Genomic DNA, 20599 nt, shown 5'->3' with positions numbered 1-20599 from the left:
CAACTACAAGTCAGAGTAGGAGTATATTTATTTATTAACTTATTTTAGCTTCTGGATCAAATTAACTTAAGAATACAACCCAAGACACTGATACCTGTAATTAAAAACAAAACAAAACTAAAACAAACAAAAAAAACAGATGAAAACCTACAGTTCCTAGAGGACCTTTCTGGGTCTGCTTAATAGATGAATTGGAAGGCAGCCTATGTAACTGTTACCAGTATAGCTCAACCCTTTCACTGTTTTGCTGTTAAGATTACTAACGTGATTTTAATGGAAGTCTACCCCAGCTAAAATCTAGCTACATTGAAACTATATTCTATTCTCTTTGCTGCTTTTGTTTTGGGAATCATTGTGTCATTTGTGCAATTAGCTTTGAAGAACAAGAATCCTGGGTAGTACTCCTGTTCACTTCAGGCTATCTGTGATTTGCACGGATGTTGATTTGTGTTTTAGGAATTAATGTTCTTAAGGGTTGTCATTGTTGTTGTTGTCCCTAAAGGTGTGAGAAAGAAAAGAAGATCCTTGGTCTGTCAGCCATGTGGAGAAATCCTAATTTTTCTTTAGCTGTAACTTTCAAGATTAGCTAACTAACGATGATACATTGTGCAAATTAAGTATTTAACATTCCAAAACTTATTGATGTATTTGAATTCAGCTCAGCCTGTAATCTGCCTTGTTCCTCTTGGCTGATGCACAGTCAAAAGTTCCATTATGTACTATTGAATTTGAAACCAGATTAATGTCTCAAACTTTTCTTTGTTAATAAGTTATACTACATTAGGGAGGAAAAGTAGCTTTTGGAAATTATTGGTTATTTAGATTACCAACAACCGCAAATAGTGCAAATTTTTTCCACTGGCTTCTTGTCAGCATAAATGTATTATGGTGTAAATAGTGTCATTCTTATTGTCTGTCCTTTTTATATTAGGTGAAGAACAGAAATTAAGCATAGAGATTGGTGTCTTCACCAGAAGCTAACATTTATGATAGCATGAAAATTATCCTTTTGTGTGCCTACAGTTAACACACTACTTAAACCACAACTTTCTGTTATTATGTGGGCTGACTTTCTATGGGAAAAGATGTCTAGCAGAGCATGCTTTGGGGAAAAATGGGATTGCTTATTCAAGCCCTTTAGTCTTCACTGCATTTTAAAGATTTGATATGTACAGCTAAAGCACTATCAAACAGTGCGCTGGGCCTGGGAACCAAAACCCGTTTGCTCTCATTGCCCCTGCCCTCAGGCAGCGCTGGAGCTGGCCTGGAGCCGCTGGCTGTCAGCAGCTGCTGACGCTGGCTGAGGAGCAGTGTGGGGCAGGAATGGGAACCTCAGACTGCCTAGCTTTGGTTTCGGGTTGATTTTTATTATGTATAGCTGTTACAGTGTTTTAGTTTTGTTTTTTGTTTTTTGTTTTTTGTTTTTTGTTTTAAGTCAAAAGTATTCTGTTTTGTATCAAATTCTCCAGGTCTTTGCCTAGAGCAAAATATAGCTAAGTATAGCCAGCAGTAAAACAAAAACAGGGGGTGGGGGGAGGGAGGAAGAGGGCTTGTAACACTCTTTTCCTCTTGATGTTTCTAGGCTAAGAAGGAATGAGATTAGTTTTCAGAAGGCACTTCAAAAAAATGCTCTTTGAGACACTGAGCATAATCATGGAGGTATGATATAAGTAAGACATAAGAAGTCATTTATTTTGATTCATGTCTGTTTTTAAGCTATGCTGTTTATACTTGAATCTGCTTATACAAGATTAAACCCTTTATGAGCAGGAATTTATAGCAGTAGCTGCTCTTTTAAAGATCTGTGAGAGATAGTGAACTTCTCCATCTGACCACTGAAAAACTGTCCCAGCATTTATAAAACCTTATAAGGTGAAGTTTTAAAGTATGGACATCTAGCTAATACAGCTGTGGTTTGTTGTCCTCTTGTGGTGTATCTAAGTGGTTTGAAACTTGGGGGCTGCAAATTCGTGTGAGGCCTGGAGTACGGTATTCCGCTTTTGTTTCAGCTTTCAGCGCTTTCGAGTCATCAACATAGCTGCTTTGGGCAAGCGAGAAGTTTTATCTAACCTCCCAACGAACCATCTCTGTGATCTCTGAAGCGGTTTGGTTTGCTCTGCTAAGTAAGGAATTAAGAGACATTTCCCCGGGAATCCTCACAGTACAGCCAGTTTTCCTCGGCTCTGGACAAAACGTGAACGTCAGGGGTTTCCCAGCAGGAAGCATCACAGGAGACTGGCACTGTGGTCAGGGACTGGTTCTCCAAGTGGTTTGAGCTGGGTGAACTTAACACTACGAATTCATCCCTTTTTGAAGCTAAATGATGAAGCTGTTCTGGATTTTTTTTTTTTTTTTTTTTAAATCCTTCCTCTCCTCGTTTGCGGCTGGGCCCTCCTGGTCCTAAAAACCGCGCCGCGCCGGCGGCACTGGCCGCCTCACGGCCGTTGCTCCGCGGCGGGTGTGGCACCCCGTGACGCACGCGCCGCCCGCCGCTCCCGCCCTCAGGCCCCGCCCGGCGACACGTGGGTGGTGTCACGTGCCGGCCAGCCGATGGCTGCGGCGGCGCCGCTGGCGCGGCTGCGGCGGGGGCTGTAGGGGGAGCGGGCGGGACCCCTCCCCTCCCCAACCCCCTCCGCGCCCGGCCCGGCCCGCCGCCGCCATGGAGGTGTTCATCCCGTCCTTCCGCTACGAGGAGAGCGAGCTGGAGCGGGGCTACACGGTGAGCGCGGCCGGGCGCGAGACCCCCGCGCCTGGCGGCGCGGGCAGCGCCGGGGCCTGCCGGCCGCAGCGGACGGGCCGGGTCTGCCCCTCCCCCGGGCGGCCGCTGTCGCGCGCGGGCCGTTATAACAACCGCAGTAGCGGTGGCGGCGGCCCGTCCCTGCGCGGCGCCGGGTCCGGGCTCCCGGCGCAGCACCGGGCCTGCGGGAGGGACACGGCGGCGGGGCCGGGGGAGGCTGGGACGTGGCCCCGGGCGTCTCGGCAGCGCGCACGCAGACACCCGGAGGAGGGTGCGAAGAGCGCGGGGACGGGCTCTCCTCAGCCGGGCCCGCGACAGCGCCCGGGGTGCTGGGCGCGAGTCAGAGCACGGCGAACTGTGCCTACCTGGAAGACGACACTTGTCCTGTGAGGGTCGCTGAGCAGGCTGCCCAGGGGGGTCGGGGGGCCTCCATCCTCGGGGACCTCCAAAACCCACCTGGACGCGGTCCTGGGCAGCCCAAGCTGGGGGGCGGACCAGAGGCCTCCGAGAGTCCTGTCCGACCCCAGCGATCCTGCAGCCCCATGGAGCTGTTGGGATGAAACGCTTTTTCATGTGTTTCTTGGTGGATGTATGGGATGTGCTGACCCAAAGGCCAGGGCACTTGGCTAAAGGTGGATGTTCAAAGATAGCTTATTATATTAAATGTATTCAGTAGTTCTGAGCTGTTGAGAAATGCCAGGGCAAGTCTGATATTACAGCATAGACAAAAGATTGCTCACTGTAGGGCATGGTTGTTTAGAGTCCAGCTGCATTTCTCCATTGCACCTTTCAGAGGAAGGCAGCCCAGTGATAAGCTCATCTACCTCATGCTGATGCTGTATATAGTTCGTTCTTCTTCTGTATTGGTAAAACCATGCTAGTCTGCATAGATATTTTCAAGTGCGCCATGGGCAGTTTGCCTTTGCTCATGTGGTGGAAGTTTGTACCTCTACGTGCACAGGAGTTGTAGGTTAAGTCAAAGGTGAGCCAAATGTGAGGGCGTTGTTCTGCTTCAACCTCTCTGACCTCTAGGTCATTCATTGGTGTCAGAGCTACAAACTGAACTAGTGAATTTTAGTAGTAGTGAATTGATATTTTTATAGCAATATGTATTTTTAGTATTTATTTTTAGTGTTTGTATTTATTATTTATTCTTAACAGTAATTCTGTCTGTGAATCCTGTTGTCCAAAGGATTTGTTTCAAATTTTATAAATGTTACATGGATGCCTGATGTGTAAGGCCCTGTTGACTAAGCTTCAAAGAGATTAGACTTGAAACTGTATCTTTCTAGAAAACAGATTTTAATCTTGAAAGTGAAACAATGTGCTTAATACAGCACTGGTTGTCTCAGGTCACTGGTGATGAGTGACTGTCATGCATTTGAAACTTGCCAGTATGAATGTGGTCTGGTTCCATAGAGACTAATAATTGTTCTTGTGTTGATGAATTGTGTTGCCTCTTCAGTCAGCTGAGTGCATTGAATCTCCATTTTACACCCCATGCGAACCATGATGCTTTAGACTATCAGATGCATTAGTTCAAGGATTTCACTGAGCATGAAACAGTGATAGCAGTCACAGCTAAAGTTCCTCTGGGTCAGGCATCCTTGTGGGAGAGGATATGGAAGTCTCTTCTGATAATAATAGGGGGGGGTTGGTTTTAAAGGGTTTATTGACTATAGGTGATCAAGGCATACTTTAATGCAATTGAGAATATGCTACATTATTTAATAATTTGCATAAATCTTGTACCAAGCAAAGGAGTTCGTGACTGATGCAAATGGATGTGCTGTAAGCATTCCCTCCAGCAAAACAACGGCTCGTGAGAGCTTGACATTGCTTACTGTTGCTGTGTACTAGCTAGGAAGATACTGTGTGGAAAGAGATGTTTACATAAGAAAAGCATTGACATAAGAATTATTTTGTATTGAGCCAAAAGATGATTTAGCTTGATGAGTTTTTTGAATAAATGTTTCAGTGTCCAGACCATACCTGCTCTCCTTTTGGGCTTCTCTATGTGGGAGTTAATGGTCAGAAGAAGCTGTAGTTTCAGTAGATACCGCTATAAACTAGAGTGTTGCAGGGTGTTGAAGATAAAAGATCTTGTGATTAATTAGTCCATTTAACCTCTGTGGGGCTATTTGTACATGCTGAATTTTAAAAGTTGTGGTAAGAATAGAAGGTGACTCTGTGGAAGTATTGAATCTCTTTGAAATGTAACCTCTGAGTTTAAGGGATAGGTAGAATCCAGGAGTGCTGTAATACAACAAAGTGTGTTATTTCTATGAAACAGTATAAGTAATTCTATTTCAATTATTTTATATCATGCAGCTTATGTACAGTGTTAACATTTAAAACAAGGTATGGTGATGGTCATAGGAGTGCAACTTACCACACTTTTTACCATTCTCTTTCCTGCAAGTGATTATTTACTACTTAGTGTATCCAAGCTCCAAATGAAAATGTTTGCTCAGAGTGACTGAACCAAGGAAATATTAGAGATGATGTGATTAATGGTATAAAGGGATGATGGTGCTTGGGCTGCACAGAAGTTTGCTAGTGTGTCAGTTCCACGCAAGCCGAGTAGCGTGCCAGGAGGTCATGAAGACTGGTCTTCCCCTCTGAGTGTGAGGGGTTGTTACAGAGAAAGTGGGCTGAAGGAGGGGTTTTAAGAAGCACGGTAACAGGTTTTGTAGTTTGTTTGCTAGAAACAGTGCCAGCCATCTCCTGTGTTAAGTGAGAGAATGGAAGAAGAGTGACTGGAGATCCTCTCTGCAGTGGCTCCACACAGCTGAGAAAACACGCTTTCCTGTTTCCTTGGGCGTCAGGTTGTCTTGGGGAGGACGGGGTGCCTGCTGAAGGGAGCAGCTCCAGTTCCCCTCGTGTTCATCCTGCCACAGCTTATTCTCGCTGGCTGGAAAGAAAAGGTGGAAAGGGTGCTTGTCCTCTTCTTTAAGGAAGCCTGTTAGCACCTTGCTGGTTGTTCAGCTTGATTCCACAATGCCTGTTGCTTTGGATGGTTTCCTTTTTCTCCTTGGTACCTGTAGACAGCAGTGGGAAAGTGGAATAGGCAAAGAGCTTTCAACACTAGCTAGCTATAGAAGCACAATACACTTTTGGAGAGAGGGTGGAAGTAACTTGCCACAGAAACCGCTCCCTAGCTCCAAAGGGAAACCTAGGGAGAAATTAAGAAGTAAAAGAAGCTGGGTCTTGTCCAGTGAGAAGGTTGGTCAAAGGAAAGAAATGATTAGGAAGAAAAAAGATGGAAGTGTCTGCAATGCAACACTTGAGTTAATGCTCTGTCAAAGAAGTATACGGGGAACTTGTTTCCTCCTGACTTTCTTCTGGGAGCACAGCTTTACCAAACCTCTCTTCATCTGGTGTAAAACTCTGAAAACTTTTTTTCTCCAGAATAGTCAAGACTATAGTTGCACTTGCTCCAGTTTTGTTTGGGGTATACCTAAAAGGGTAAAAAAGAGAACAGGGAATATGTCTGTTTTCCTTTTGGCAATTAGATTTCATTGTCAGTTTAAATTGATGACACTAGCTTCCAAACTATTGAGCCTGTGCTAATAAATGCAACAGTTGTTCGTAATTTGGCAGTGAATGACCTTTAAATGTAGACGCTTACTAAGGGTATCCCTAGGGAACAATTTAACTTCAAAATGACACCCATGTGTTCTTGTTATCATTTAAATATGCTCCTTTTGTCAATAACAGAATAATAAATACTAGTTAGATTTCTAAAGTTGATTCAGAGGCTGGGAAACTTGCTGCATAAATTAGTGTACACTTGATTTATATTGACCAAAAAAATTTTACAATGGTATGTTGCAGGTCAAGGTGACATACATTTAAATGTGTTGTAGAGCAGAGGTTGTGCTTGACTGACACATGTGCTTACTGCGTTTTTAATTAACACTTTAATACTATTCCTCAAATTGCTTCCAAACTTTCAAATGTTGTGGAAGTAAGATGTGACCTGTAAGATTCTCAAGTACTGTGGTTTTTGGAAAGTTGATAGGCTTTATCTCATCTGTAGAAGCAACAGTGTAATTACTAGGCTATACTCCTGCTTATGGAAGTGCAGAAGTACAATGACTTGAAGTTTTTTATAGCTTATATATTCAGGCATTCCTTAATGTTGAAGTCCATGTGCATAGAGTCAAAAGGGGAATTTGTTAGGTGTTCTTCCATATGAAACCAAAGAGTGAGCTACTATAGCATATGATAAATGTAAGAGATTATAGATGGAAGGCTAGTGCTATTTTATAAGTACTGATGATATAAAACATGGAGGGAGTAATTATGTGAATGAGTTTATGTAAAAATAACTTGAGGTATTGCTGTTATAACCCTTTCACTGACTCTCTGGACTGTGCGAACTTGGTAGTTTTAAAAATCTGAACAGGCTCTGTATGTCTAAAGTGAGTAGGAAATTTGCAAGTATTAAGGCTTCTTACTTACCAGTCTGATTTGTGAGAGCTCAACAAGTGTTACGTTGTGTCCCAAATTCTGTTGCAGTCAGTGATAGAGCAGTTGCTCCAACACAGTTCACCGGATTTTCAAGAAATTTAAACAGAAAAATTAGACCCATTTTAGCAACAGTTGGACTCTTTCTGTTGCCTTCACAGAGAGCTTTGAAATGTTGTGATTTCCCTGCAGAGATGCCACAGCAGCTCTGTACAGATATTTTCTCTCCTGCATGGGAACATGAAGAGTGTAAAGATGATTTGACAGACGCCATTGGTTTTGTAATGTTAGAAAAATGCTATATGAGACAATTGGTTTTTCAATTCTAATGAAAAAAAAGCATTAGTAGATTAAATAAAGCTGGTGACTTAGGCTAAAGATTGCTGTGGTTGAAAATACTTTTTGTTGTTGTTGTTAACTTTTGTATTTGGCAGCACTTTGGTATTGGTGATGAAATTTCTTCTCTCCAGTTAGTTTTCCTACTGACAGACTTCAGGTCAGTGGTATAAAACTGACTATTTTGTATGCAACAGGAACTTAGAGTATAAAGTAGGACAGAGAATTTCGCAGTGTGCGAAGAAGGCAGCTAAGTCAGACACTGGAAAAAAGTACAACCAAAGTGAAAAACTGACTGACTGAATGTATCCATCGCAATCAGTTAAAGCCATTTCTGTGTGTATGTTTAATCTGGTTTGGGATGTTGATGGATTAGACAGACATGTAGCTCCTGTGAGCTCTGTAATTGTGCATATGCTCAAAAAAGCCCTCATTCATAGTCACAAAATCCTGGTGGAAAGGGCCACGTAAAATTCCTTTGAGCGAGCAGTCACTTTCAATGGTTTCTGTAGGGTGTTCAGAAGCAGGATAAACAGCAGCAAAATGATTACCTATATGAATTTACGTCTTGAAGGAGCAAGAGTTACCACATATTCTGCCAGGAAAGCATAACTGCAGAACGTCCATTTCCCACTTCTCTCCCAAGGCTTACTGATTTGTGTTTTGATGAGGAAGTGATGTGTTCAGAAAGATCGGGCGTAACAGAGCATTCAAACGTGTCACAATAAAGATATATTTGAATGTCATTGAATCTTTGAGAGGTAGTAGTAGTAGTAAAATGTTGTTAGTATGGCACAACTAATCAAATTATTTCATCAGAAGAATTCTTGCTTAACTGCCTGTGCTGGTGTTTTCTGCCCATGTAGCATAAAGTTATGATACTTGTAAAATCTAATGAACAGAGCTAGTGTTAAGCATACATACATTCTTTGCTTCCTGGGAGGAGTGAGGACAGGCTGACCTTACAAATACAGCAAGAGGGAAAATGTAATAAGTCTCTCCCTTTTTTGTTATTGTAACAAACATTGTAATTGACCTTTGAACTTTTTATTGACAAACACAATTGCATTTCAGGTTTAATTAATAATTAGTCATCATTGTAGTGGCGTTTATGAAGTTATCTTGGAATTTTAGTATTTAATGATACCAGTTTTACATAAGGTAGTTAAAAAGCTGAAGATGTGTGTTTCACCTACGGTACTGACTAAGTTATTAAACTAATTAAGCTGATACTGCAGGATCAATTTCAGAAAATTGTGTTTTTAATAACAAGTATACATTTTTGGAAATACTGGAAATTTTAAATGACAATTCTTCAAAATTCAATTCAAAATTATCAGTTGGAAAATACCATCAGATACCCATCTGCTTATGGATATTAATTTTTGCAGTCTTTGTGAAGAACGTTATCTGTGCTATTAATTTCCATGAATGGACTCTTCTTAACCTTAAGTGACTCTCTTTTTAAGTAACTTTTTGAGATTTTTATATGAAAGAATTTAAAGGTTGCTTATGTGGAGGCTGAATGTGTATATAGATCCATCTTAGTGGTTCACTGATGATTCTCTTGGAATTCACAAGAAAAAGAAAAGAAAAGAAAATGATGGATTTTTATAGTGCAGCCTAGTGACCTTACTAGGAATAAGGACAAAATTTAGTCAGAGTCTTGATCCAGTTCCCCTTAAGTCAAGAAAGGTCTTCCTGGCACACTGGGAATGATGAGGCTGTGGAGAAGATGGGTTTGTAAAGCAGATGGCTTGGTGTTTAAAATTCCTGTGCTGCATTTGGCTATGGTGGAGGCGATGGAAGTAGTTCTGTTGGGCATGCACCGTGGGAGCGTGCTAAGGGAGTCTTTCCAGGTACTGTACTCTTAATGTTTTTGCTGGGAATATCGATTATTTTTAATTGCTTTAGAAGAGCTAGAAGAGGAGTTATATCAAATTTTCATTTTCAAGTTTTGGTAAGACTTAACTTTCTGTGGTTTGGAGAAGACTAAAATAGCATTTTGTAGAGAATTTTGAAAGAGGATTTTTGATGACAAAGCGGAAATGTTGTCATTTACTTTGAAAATGGCACTCTATTTTTTATGGGAAACGAAAGGATAAGTGTAAGTACTCTGTTAAAGGACTGTTTATTTTTAGGTTTCCTGATGATAAATATCTGGTAGTTACAGCATGACTACTCTCTTTCCTGGAACAGTTATACCTAAATATAATGTTATAAGCATGTCACATTTCGTAAACCATTAAACATACTGTTTTGTTTTGTTTTAACAGATTATTTGATGTGCAACAGTGATGCTTGGATATTTTGAGGAGTTAAAATAAGATGGGACAGAAAGAGCATATTATGAGAAAGTAGCACTATCTCCATTTCCTGTTCTAAAACATGTATCATTGCCCCTCATTTTTCCTCTGCTGGTGCAGTGAGAGCTCCCCCTCCTGTTCAAAACAACTTTCAGCACTAAAAACCTGTAAATAGGAAATCTTGCCAAGACATTTTTGGATGCCAAGCACCACCTGTCTAGATGGAAAGAAATACTTATCAGAAATGACAATAAAACCTCTGTTGCATCTTCCATTTCAAGTATTATAGACATTTGAATATCATATCTGTGGGTCTGGATTAAGACCAGGGCCTCTAGGTGAGAGTTGTTAAATTGTGTGTATAGTACACATTTTCTTGGCATGAGAGTTTTACAGCTTGCTTTCAAAAGACATTGCCTGCATTGGTAATGCTTTTCTGCCTGATGAGTTGTCGTGACAATTAATGACTATTCTTTACCGTATTATCATTGTTCGAGTACTGGGTTCTTTAATATAGTGAAAATGGTACAAGACTTCTATTTTAATCTTTTCTCCCACTAATGCCCCTTGAAAACTCTGAGCTAAGAATTACTCATCTATCTTCATTGTTTTATTTTTTATACTCATTGTCCCCTGCTATGTTTGATTCCTTTTTTAAAAATAGGTTCTGTTTTTATACTAGGGCAGGAAAGTATTCATATGCAGCAGTATCCCCCGATTGGAAAGTAATGAAATCTGAAGCTTTCCCATCATCTCTTACATAAGGACAAATTAAGAATCTTGATTATGTGGTGAAGCAATCAATTGTTCAGCAGCAAGTTTGTATTGATTGCAGGCTACTGCTTTTATGAAAAGTGGTCACTTTAGTGAGCATTTCAGCTAACTGGAGTTTACTTCTGGTCTTGCACAAGACTGTTTCTTTGCATTTAGATTGTCTTCTTTACCCTTTTTATTTAGTAATCAAGCCTCTTCCATGAACAGGAGTCCCTGGTCGTGCTTTTTCCTTGCAGTCAAGCTGTGATGGTAATACATTCTAACTTTCTTGTTCCTCTGAGATGAGGAAACATAAGGAACATATCTTCATTTTAATTGGTGATTAATGGACTAATAGATTTATAATAATGTCATGGAATGTTACAAAAATATTTACTTTGATTAAAAGTTGTGAGAGGGTATTCAAAAAAAATGAATACAAGTTTGAAGACCGTCATTATAGAATCAGAAAATATATTGGCCTATTGTTTTTCTGATTTCTTCCACCTTCTAAGAAAAATTGTATCCTGGGATGACATACACTGGCTGAAATTCCAAGAGACTTGATTCTTAAAAGTAAGTTAGAGAACATTTAAAAGCTAGATTTTAATTAAGGATCCATTCTCTCTCCAAAATATAAGAGCTTAGCTTCATTTTCTATGTCATAATGAGGAAGCAAAAAAGGCAGTAAATAGCTAAAACAGTCTATTTTTGATATTGAGTAGAAAATACCAAACACCTTTCATTTTGCTGATCACTCACAATGTGGATGTGTGACTGGCAACAACATAATCCATTTTTTGCACTGTTTCCTGTGAGTGTTTTAAAATTCCTGTTTGACACAGATTGCAAAGCTCAAGTAGTTACGCAAGTATTGCTGAATATGCTGCATTTTTTTCCTTCCGTGTTTTGCCTCCATGTCAAAATCTGTTCCTTCGGTAGTTTCAAGTTTTGCCTGCCTTTGGCAGAAATGTTGCAGTGTCAGACTTCCAGGTTCTGCCATAAATTCTTTGTGCCAGTTAGGAAGAGGGAAAGAATACGTGTAGATGCATTTTAAAACGAGTAGCTTGGTAGTGACTTGTTAGGAGCGTTAGTGGGGATAGCAGTTCTCTCCTCTTAAATCAGACGATCCTTATGTTGAGCTGAACTAGAGACAAAATAGGGGAATATATTCCAAGTTCAGTACTTTCAGTTAAGAAAAGTCCTTTAACATTTTCTTCTTACCTTTCGGTCTGTGATTGCTATTATATAGTTGTCTGGAAAATAAGCATACAGAGAAATAGGAGTCAGAAGCAGTTGAATGTTCTGTAAACTAAGAAAAAATGACTGCCATGAAACCATGAAAGCCAGCTCTGATTCTTTTGCTGCTTTTTTTATGTGAATGCTGTGATATCATCCCTTTTCTATTAATTCAGTGGCTAACATGACATCCACAAAAGCAAAGCTTACCCTGACTGCCTAAGTGTTTGAATAATACATTTTGTGAACTGGTGTAAAAAATGCAGTTACTGTGGCTTTGAAGAAGATTTGGTGTCTGGGAAAGTACTGGCAACATGCTGCACATTCGAAACTATTTTTTGCTACTTGCTAAATAAATTGTCAAAAATCACTGATTTGAAAGGGGGTAAAAACCTGCTTAAAGTAATCACAGATATAACTGTTATCTGTTAAGGGCTAAGAACTTAATGCCCCATTTCTCAAATGAGTTTTTACAATAACAAGATAGCTATATCACACTCTTAAGTGAAAAGCTCATGAACTTGCCTGCATGGTTATTTCCAACCTCTACTCTTCTAACAAGCTCCCAAAGTTGTTGTTGCTAATAAAAGTGGAAAATGGACCTGATAAAAATGTTTAGTCTGCAGGGCTGTGTTTTATTTATCATATCACAAAAGAACAATGTTTTGTTGCATCGTGGTCAAAATAGAAGCGACCTTGCTTGTTCGCGAGTGCTCAAAGCCTAGAGATAAGAGAGGCAAAATAATAGAGTACAATAGCAAGAGTGTAGTGTAATTATTTGTGGCTTGTCAAGTGAAGCCCTCTCAGGCCCCAAGTGATTCAAATCTGGGAACTCTGCACAATTCCGTACACTCACCGTAGCCAGCATCAGAGAAATCTCGCCTAGCTTCTGCGACAGTACTGAAATTGCATCAGTTTGTCATGCACTGAGCATGCCAGCTTCACACAATATCATTTGCTTGCAAATGGGTCTGGCCCCAAAGCCCTGAGACGCATTCTTTGGTATCTGACTCTTGGCCTGTGATTTGTCATGTCTCTAGCGCTATCAGCGTAAAGTAATTTTAATAGATTCTGATGGTTTGCTTGTGGAAGGTAAAGAATGCACTACAGATTGTGTCAGGTAGCTTTCTATGGCATGTAACATGGTAGAGGCCCTCATGATGGTGATAGCCAAACAAAGAGTATGGAGAAACGAGAACCCTATTTTGAGTGGTATTTAATGCCCCCCTTCTCAACACCCTGCTGCGGGCATCTTTGCTAACTCAGCAGGTTCAAGAGCTTAGCTGTTTAACAAAGCAGTGTTATTTGTGCTTAATAGTTGTTTACAGGTGGAATATATGGAAGAAAATCAGTGGCATTGTTTCTCCTTATTCAAAAAGAAAAATGCTTCAGTAAGAGGTGTTAAGTAATTTCCTGGGACTAGTCTTTTTTTTTTTTCTTGGTATTTAAGTCCGTGTTAATTATTTGTCGATTTAGTGTTCTCTACATAAAATCCCTGTATTTTTTAACAGTTGTGTTCTTTAATGCTGTAAGAGAGAAGCTTGAACAATTTACAAATAGTCTCTGGAATATAGATTTATGAAAAGATACTTGGTTGGTTTTGATTACAATAGTTACTTGGGAATTGTTGAATAACAATCTTTTGACTTGTTAGGTAGCTTACCTGCATATTATGGAATAAGCATATGACATTTTTTACTCTTCTTTTGACACCACTGAGATGAGATTATTTTACCATTGACAACTCTGATCTTTGCATCATTTTTTTTCAGCTGACTTCCTTAATTGATTACTGCTTTGGTGTTGGAGCCTGCAGCATAGCTCTCCTGAATTCTGCTGACACCAATCGATTAATGTGAAGGTGTTACTGTTAGTGATTTCATCTAAGAAACATTCAGAACCATGTCAGTAATCTGTTTTTAAAAACTGCCAGGTCATTGAATCTTGCAATTTGGAACATGTTAGTTTGGGTTAACAAGGATTTCTCTGGAGAGCAAAAAGAAGAGCAGATTTTTATTCAATTGTTCTACATCAGTGTGGCATACATGCTCATGCTTAAATATTTAACTGACTGTTTTAAAAATGTTCTTATCAATATTCATGGTATCTCTGAGGAATTTATTAAAATGCTTGAGCAGAAAACCATTTCTTTTTACTTTTACCTAGGGAATTTCTGACAGCAGTGTAACTCTGAGCACCCCGCTAGCAAGTCTGCGCAAGTCTGCCAGTTTCTTTCCCACTTCGCCTTCCACATTTGCTTAGCAGTTTTCCTTAGCTAAGCAAAATGTTGAAATGAGCTTGCATTTTTTTCCTCTTTCTGTTCTAAATATATTCAAAAAGATACTATCATGTTATACAATTCCTCAGGGAAATTCTATATTAGGATCAGAACTCACTGTTCAATATTGTAAATGAAAAGAGAAGGAAAGTTTCTTTTAAAGATTGAGGTAGATCAACTGTTGGAAATATGTTTTGTTTTTATTGGTGAGTTTTTTGTAGCATGATTTCTTAAAACAGTGTGGATTTTTTGCAATTTGATAACTGGTGTGTGTTATACATGCATCAATAAAACAGCTGTGCTGTATTTTCTAGTTAAAACATGCTGTCAGTTGAAAGTACAAGGTGGTTGATTCTTGTGCAAATGCTATTTACAGTTATGAATTTTTCTTGTATTAGAAGCAAACTAAATGGTTAGCGACTAACCAAGCACCAAAACCAACTAATTATGTTGATCAATGTCATCCTCTCATGTTCAGATGGAGGCAGAAAGTAGATGTGCATGCACACACGTGTTTGTAAAACATGGGTCACTAACGTCATGCTGTTGCAAAAAAGACAAATCCATATCAGGATTTTTTAAAGAGGAACATAAAGTATGAGAGAGAAGTAGTCCTTACCAATGCCAAGTGGAATGTAACCCAAGCTGGGAGACTGTGTCCAATTCTAGGTACTGCAATCCAAGAAAAAATGCAAGTCAATTGGAAAGGGTGTCCCCAGGCGAAAGCAGAGTAGGAGAAGGTATGACACTGCTTTCTAGACATTTGATCAGTCAGAAGTGCAGAACAAACTGGGGGTGGTTTAGCTCTAAAACAGAATATGCTGAACAGGAACTTTGTAAAAAATCCTCAATAACGTAAAAGGCTGTTGCAAAGAGGAAGTAATCAGTCTGTGGATTGGAGATGCTGCACAGTTATGCCCTGCAATTTCTTGTCCTATCTACCAGAAGCAAGAAATATTCTTAAGAGACGGTCTTGAATAACAAAGATACTGCACCGTGGGAATAGGATATAGAATCTTTGTCTTTGCAGGGCTTAGATGTTTCTGTCCAGGGTAAGAAATGTGGTTGATCTTGCCTGGAGAGAGCAGTTTGAGCTAGATAACTCTCAGAAATGGAGGACTAGAATAGAGCTGAGGGGATTATCGGGTTAGTCAGCACTGGCAAAGCAAAAAGTCTGTTGCATATGCAGAAAACTTGCGTAAGCAAAGTCTGTGGAAGTTCTGAAGTCCAATTGGCCATGTCCCAGCAAAGTCTTCCTAAACCTTTCATCTTCCTCCCCCCAGTAAGCCTCCACTTATAACTTAGTGATTTGTTCTTTGCATTATTTCAACAACTTGAATTCTATCCATTGACTAATTTTTTCCTCGCTTACCAGTTCTGAAGCTTTCTAAAACTTTTGAGAGTTCACCCAAAGTAACTCTGTTCTCTTCTCCTGTTCCAGCAGTGGTTCTTGCTGCTGTTCCCCACCTTGTTTGTAAAAAGATTAGATTAGAGTCCTAGTTCCTTCTGAGTTGACAGTTCTTGTGGTTTTTGTTGGTGTCTCATCTCTGGTCATGGAAGATAAAGTAACAGATAATAACAAAGAACCTGAAACTGAAAGCTAGACAAGCTTGGCATTGCTTTCTTTCATGCTTGGCCACTCTCCTGGACCAGGATCATAATGCATGACTTGTACACAGTCCAGTGCAATTAAGAGGGTTTTCCTCCTCCTTGGGACTGTTAAAGCATATCTTGCTGGCATGGCTGCTGAAACAGTCATGAGCTTCTCTATCTCTACCTGGCTGTAGAAGAAGAAATGTCTCTTGTTCAGTTTGCTCAAGGGACCCTTTTGCAAGGTGGTCCTCTTGCTGAGAGCTGCTTTCCTGCTCCCAAGGAATTTTAAGTTTTGAGATAAGAGGAGTGCTTGGAGCAGACTTGTGTATCCAGATTTTTTTTTCTTGTTTAAACACTGCTAATACTGTTCAGTAAAGCATTTGTATTCAGTATGTTCCTGATCTAGTACTTCACATTTGCAAACAGCAACAGTGAAGAATTGGACCAGCTGTATCTGTTTCCATAACTGTACATATACATAGCAATAAAGCCCATAAGGAGGTTCAACACTTTGGGGAAAACTTCCTCTGTGTAAGGCAGACTAGAAATTAGGAAAACTCAGTGCCACTGTTACCTCTGCACACCCCTTTCTGTGTATAATTTCTGCCATAAAATACGTGTTTTCTAAATGTTTAAATTACTAGATGGGTGGCTTATAGAGAGGCGGCTAGATTGGTGGCTTATCTGTGAAGCAGAAAGCAATTCAGGGACAGGAATGACTTTGGACACCATCTGATCAGAGCTCCAATTTCTCAGCCCTAGCCCAGCCCTGTGTCCTCATCTGCCTGCTATGAAAGGAGACAAGCGTGATTTTATAGAAGAGAAAAGCTGTGCAGCAGCCTTTTTGCTAGAGTTAGCATCTTAAAAGCAAAAATGTATTCTGCTTGAATCCTGACTCATCTGAAGAGGCATGAAGGTAGACTATGTGAACTTGGGAGGCTGGAAGTCGCTTCAGGTTTACTAATAACAGAAATCACAGAGCAGAGACCATGCAATTTGTGTCAGTTACTGCCAAACAATTGAGGAGCTGATCAGAGAACTGTATTTTGAGGAAGAGAGGAGTATGTAAGGGGGATTTGTAGGGCAGCCATTGGTGCTGTGTTACAGCCTTTGTCTGCAGAACTTACTGTAGGTATCATAAAATCTTGTGTTTGGTTAAAGAATTATCAAGTATGTATTTTTAACTTTGTGGGGTGAGCAGCTTCTTGCCAATGTGTGCTCTGGTATTCAAAGATCAGTGTCATCTTTTTTTTTTTTTTCCCCTGTTGTTTCTTACATATCCACTGCTAGTGTGGACACCTTTCTGACCTAATGTAAGAGACATTTTGTAATAAATTTCAGGAAAGTTCTTGTATGCTTGTTCCCATGTGCATTCTCTTGAGTGCTAATCTATCTACTCCATTGCATCTCAGACCACATACTTTGTCAGAAGTCACAGATGGAGCAAGGCAATAAAATAGTGCTGCATCACCTGCCATTCTTGTTCTCTCTTGCTGCTCTTAGTCTGAGACATCCGCAAATAGCTTAGCTCCACTTTATACTCAGCATAACTCATGTATTATGTTTAGACTTAGCCTACATTTGACTTGTCATGTTTAGACTTAGCTTTTTGCCCTTAAAGAAAGGTTCAAAGAACCTTCTGTGGTTCCTGCAAGAGTAATACTTAAAAACAGAGGCTTTGGTGTAAAATGTTGCGTGTACAGAGGTATAGTGATGTGCCTTTGTCCTCAACACTGATTATAGACCCCTTGTATTTCACTGCTGTCCATTAATGGGGCGTGTGGTACTAACTGAATCAAAAATCCCTAGTCTGCAATAATTGTGGTTATTAACAAGGGATGTGATTAAGGTGAAAGAAGATTTTTATTCCTCACAGCTCAAGCAGATAATATCTATATTTCTCAAGGCAAAAGGGTTGTGAGCTTATAGTGGGTAATGTGAGAAATAGGTGACAACAGTCAACATTTACTCAGTCCCCAATTACAGAATTTATAGATTTGTTTGACAAAAGCCCCCTTTTTACCTCCTGCATTGTAATAGTTCTCAACGTCTAGTGGATAGTGAAATATGATTCCATTAACAAATCATCAACAGACTTCCAGAAGATACTGGGGACCAATTTATCAGCTCCTCTAGAAAGCAAGTTAGTAGCTAGATAACTTTGTGTAGCAGCTGACAGCCTTTGACTATCAGCCTTTCGGAGGCACCAATGCTGGGTCACCCCAGCACTTAACTAGAATGGTTAAATTTCTTTTCTTCCCTTAGGTATAATTTCAGTACAGCCTTATCTAGAGAGAGTTAGCAGGAGACAGAAGCTTTAGCTGTGATTGCTGACTTGCATCCAGGCCTCACGAGTGGCTTTTATCTGAGAGTTCAGTGTGTGCACAGACTGTCCAGCCAGACGTGGAGAGGGGGTTTTGGACACTGTGGAGTAGTTTCGGATGCTCTGAGGCACCTACTCTCTTCTGCGGCCTGAGAGCACTCTCTGAAAAGGAGGTAAGTGCAGAAAGCTGCAAGTCACCTACGTATGCTCTTATATCCATGCAGTCACAGCGTGGCTTTGCACTGCTGTACAGAGATCAGGGCTTGGAAACCAGTGTAGATTTGAGACAGTAGTTTGATCAGAGCAGCCTGCTGGCACAGTAATGATTCTGGGACTGGAGCTGGCTTGATGGAAGCTTTGACATCTCTGCACTACTCTACTGCTGTCGGGGTTTCTGGTAGACCCAGGGCCCTTCCTTTGGTGGAAGACAGCTTAGAAACTTCAAAAGTCCCCGTTCCTGATATACTGGCACCTGTTTTGCCAAGCAGACTGTGCTGGGGCCAGAGGTCTGGAAATCCCTCAACTTTGGGCAGGGTCTGGGAAGGTTGGGCCCTCACTTCTGCAAGAGGAGGTTGTAGCCCAGCAGGGCTCTATCCTGTAGGTTTGTCCCAGAGCGGGAAACGTGATGTCCCTGGCCTCAGAGACCTCTCGCGACTTGGGGCAGTATTTCTGGGGAGACCCAGCTGGAAATGGTTTCCCAGCCATTTTGAATGGAACATCTCAGGTTTGATAAGTCACGTCATAGGGAAGCTTTCTGCCAGATTTAGTAGCGAGTATCACAAGTTGGGTGGCTGGAATTAGCAAATGTTTTTGATATTTTTTGAATAAAACTTTTTCAGTGCTTTGTTTCCACATTCATGGACTAGGATGGTAACGTTGCCTACTTGTACTATAATGCTCATTTTTGTGAAGTGCCGGGATAATCTGGTGAGGGTGCAACAGAAGAATTGTTCATAAGGAAGTTGGTAATTGGTTCAGGTTAGGAATTAGCTGGCACTTACGAGGCCTGGGGTCAGACATGAGTCAGGCAGACCACAAAGACCATAGGATGCCTGTTTCTCAGCATCTCAGCATCATTCAGAGGACAAGTATTCGATTATCCCTAAGGTATTAAGTGCTAAGGAATTAAGTTGTGCGCGGACAGCTTGGTTTCTTGAATTTCCTAATTTTGGAGTGATTGACTTTTCACCTCAGTGTTCTTTTGCTATATATTTTTTGACATAACAATGTCTAAACTTACACTTTTACAATGGGTGTTGCAGTACTCTGTGTATTTTAGTGAAAACAATAGCAAAGTTCACTGTATAATTTTGAAAAAAATGTTGTTACAGACTTCTTAAATGTTTTATAGCATGTCATTGTTTTTTCTCTTATTCTTCTTTGTGTAACATTGTAAATATTTAAATATGGCTCCCAAAAATAAAAACTCTATAAAATGTTGAGCTGCTGTTGAAGGCTCTAGGGATTGGATGTGCTAAGTTAGAACTGGTTGAATGCATTTTAAAAATAACTTTCAGCTGTACTTGTTCGCTTCAACAGCTTTGACTGGTGGTCAGAAATTTCAAGGCAGCATATAGGCCAAACTGCTTGTGACCACTATAAAGTTCAGAGGTCCAGACTCTGCCTTCATCCAGCTGCTCTTGAATAGTTGGAGTTAATGAGGTTATTTGCAAGCTCCTGGTATGAACAAGTGCAGTGGAACACTGGTCTGCCTTGGTTTAGGCGTAGTGGAAACTTGCAGTAACTACAGAATAATCTTTGCTTTTAATTTTCAGGAATTTGAAAGCGGAGACAAGAGGTTGGATTTCTGCCCTGTTACTTAGGCTTTCTAAGTGAAGGTTTCCTTTCAAGTTGAAAACAGTACTGCTTTCTCTTACTAGATTCTTAGAATTAATCCTGGCCAAAATGAAGTCCAAGGCAAACGTTCTTTTCATTTGGTCCATCTCCTGCACACTTTTACTCTGTAATTTTGTGTGTGTGTGCTATTAAAAAGCCTGATGTTTGAAGAAATGCCCTTAGAATACATGCTTAGCATAAGTGTTGCTATTTTCTAATTTTTATTGATCCTAGTTGGATACTGATTTTTATGTAAAAGTGTGTGTGTGTGTATGCATATAAAATGGGGGAACATTCAGTATTGTGAATAACCTTACTCTTTATTAATCTGTGAATGTACTCATATTAGTGTTAAAATCTTGAACTGTCTTGCAATTATTTAAATCAATAGTTTTAAAATTAATGAAATAGTATAATAGATGATAAAGTATGTGTATTACAGAGCACATTATTGGTCACCTGGCTTACTAATTACTTGTGTGTTAGACCAGATGGTATTTAGATAAATAATTAGACATGTCTGTGACCTTTTTATGTATGACATAAACAGTAGCAAGCTTAGTATGATTCACTGGGGCTTATTGTAGTAGTTGCTATTCTTGTTAAATAGGAATTTGAAAAGTGTAATAGACCAAAGTTTGTTTCTCCAGGTGATTTTTTTTTCTTTTAAGAAAACTTCCTGGAGAATTTTAAAATCTCCATAATATTGTGGCTCTTGGCCAAAG

General features: G+C 40.1%; 1 protein-coding gene across 1 annotated transcript in view; it reads left to right on the top strand.

Moving 5' to 3' along the window:
* Positions 1 to 2508: 2508 nt before the first annotated feature.
* The window catches only part of LOC112992369 (sorting nexin-24), an 87283-nt gene continuing 69192 nt past the window's right edge, over positions 2509 to 20599 (top strand). The window contains exon 1 of the mRNA XM_026115375.2: positions 2509 to 2719. Within this exon, the coding sequence (XP_025971160.1) occupies positions 2660 to 2719 (60 nt within the window). The 5' untranslated portion in view covers positions 2509 to 2659. The remainder of the gene's footprint in view (positions 2720 to 20599) is intronic.

This window comes from Dromaius novaehollandiae, chromosome Z (genome assembly GCF_036370855.1).
Source record: "Dromaius novaehollandiae isolate bDroNov1 chromosome Z, bDroNov1.hap1, whole genome shotgun sequence".
Classification (NCBI taxonomy): Eukaryota; Metazoa; Chordata; class Aves; order Casuariiformes; family Dromaiidae; genus Dromaius; species Dromaius novaehollandiae.
This window is presented reverse-complemented; position numbering and strand designations above follow the sequence as displayed.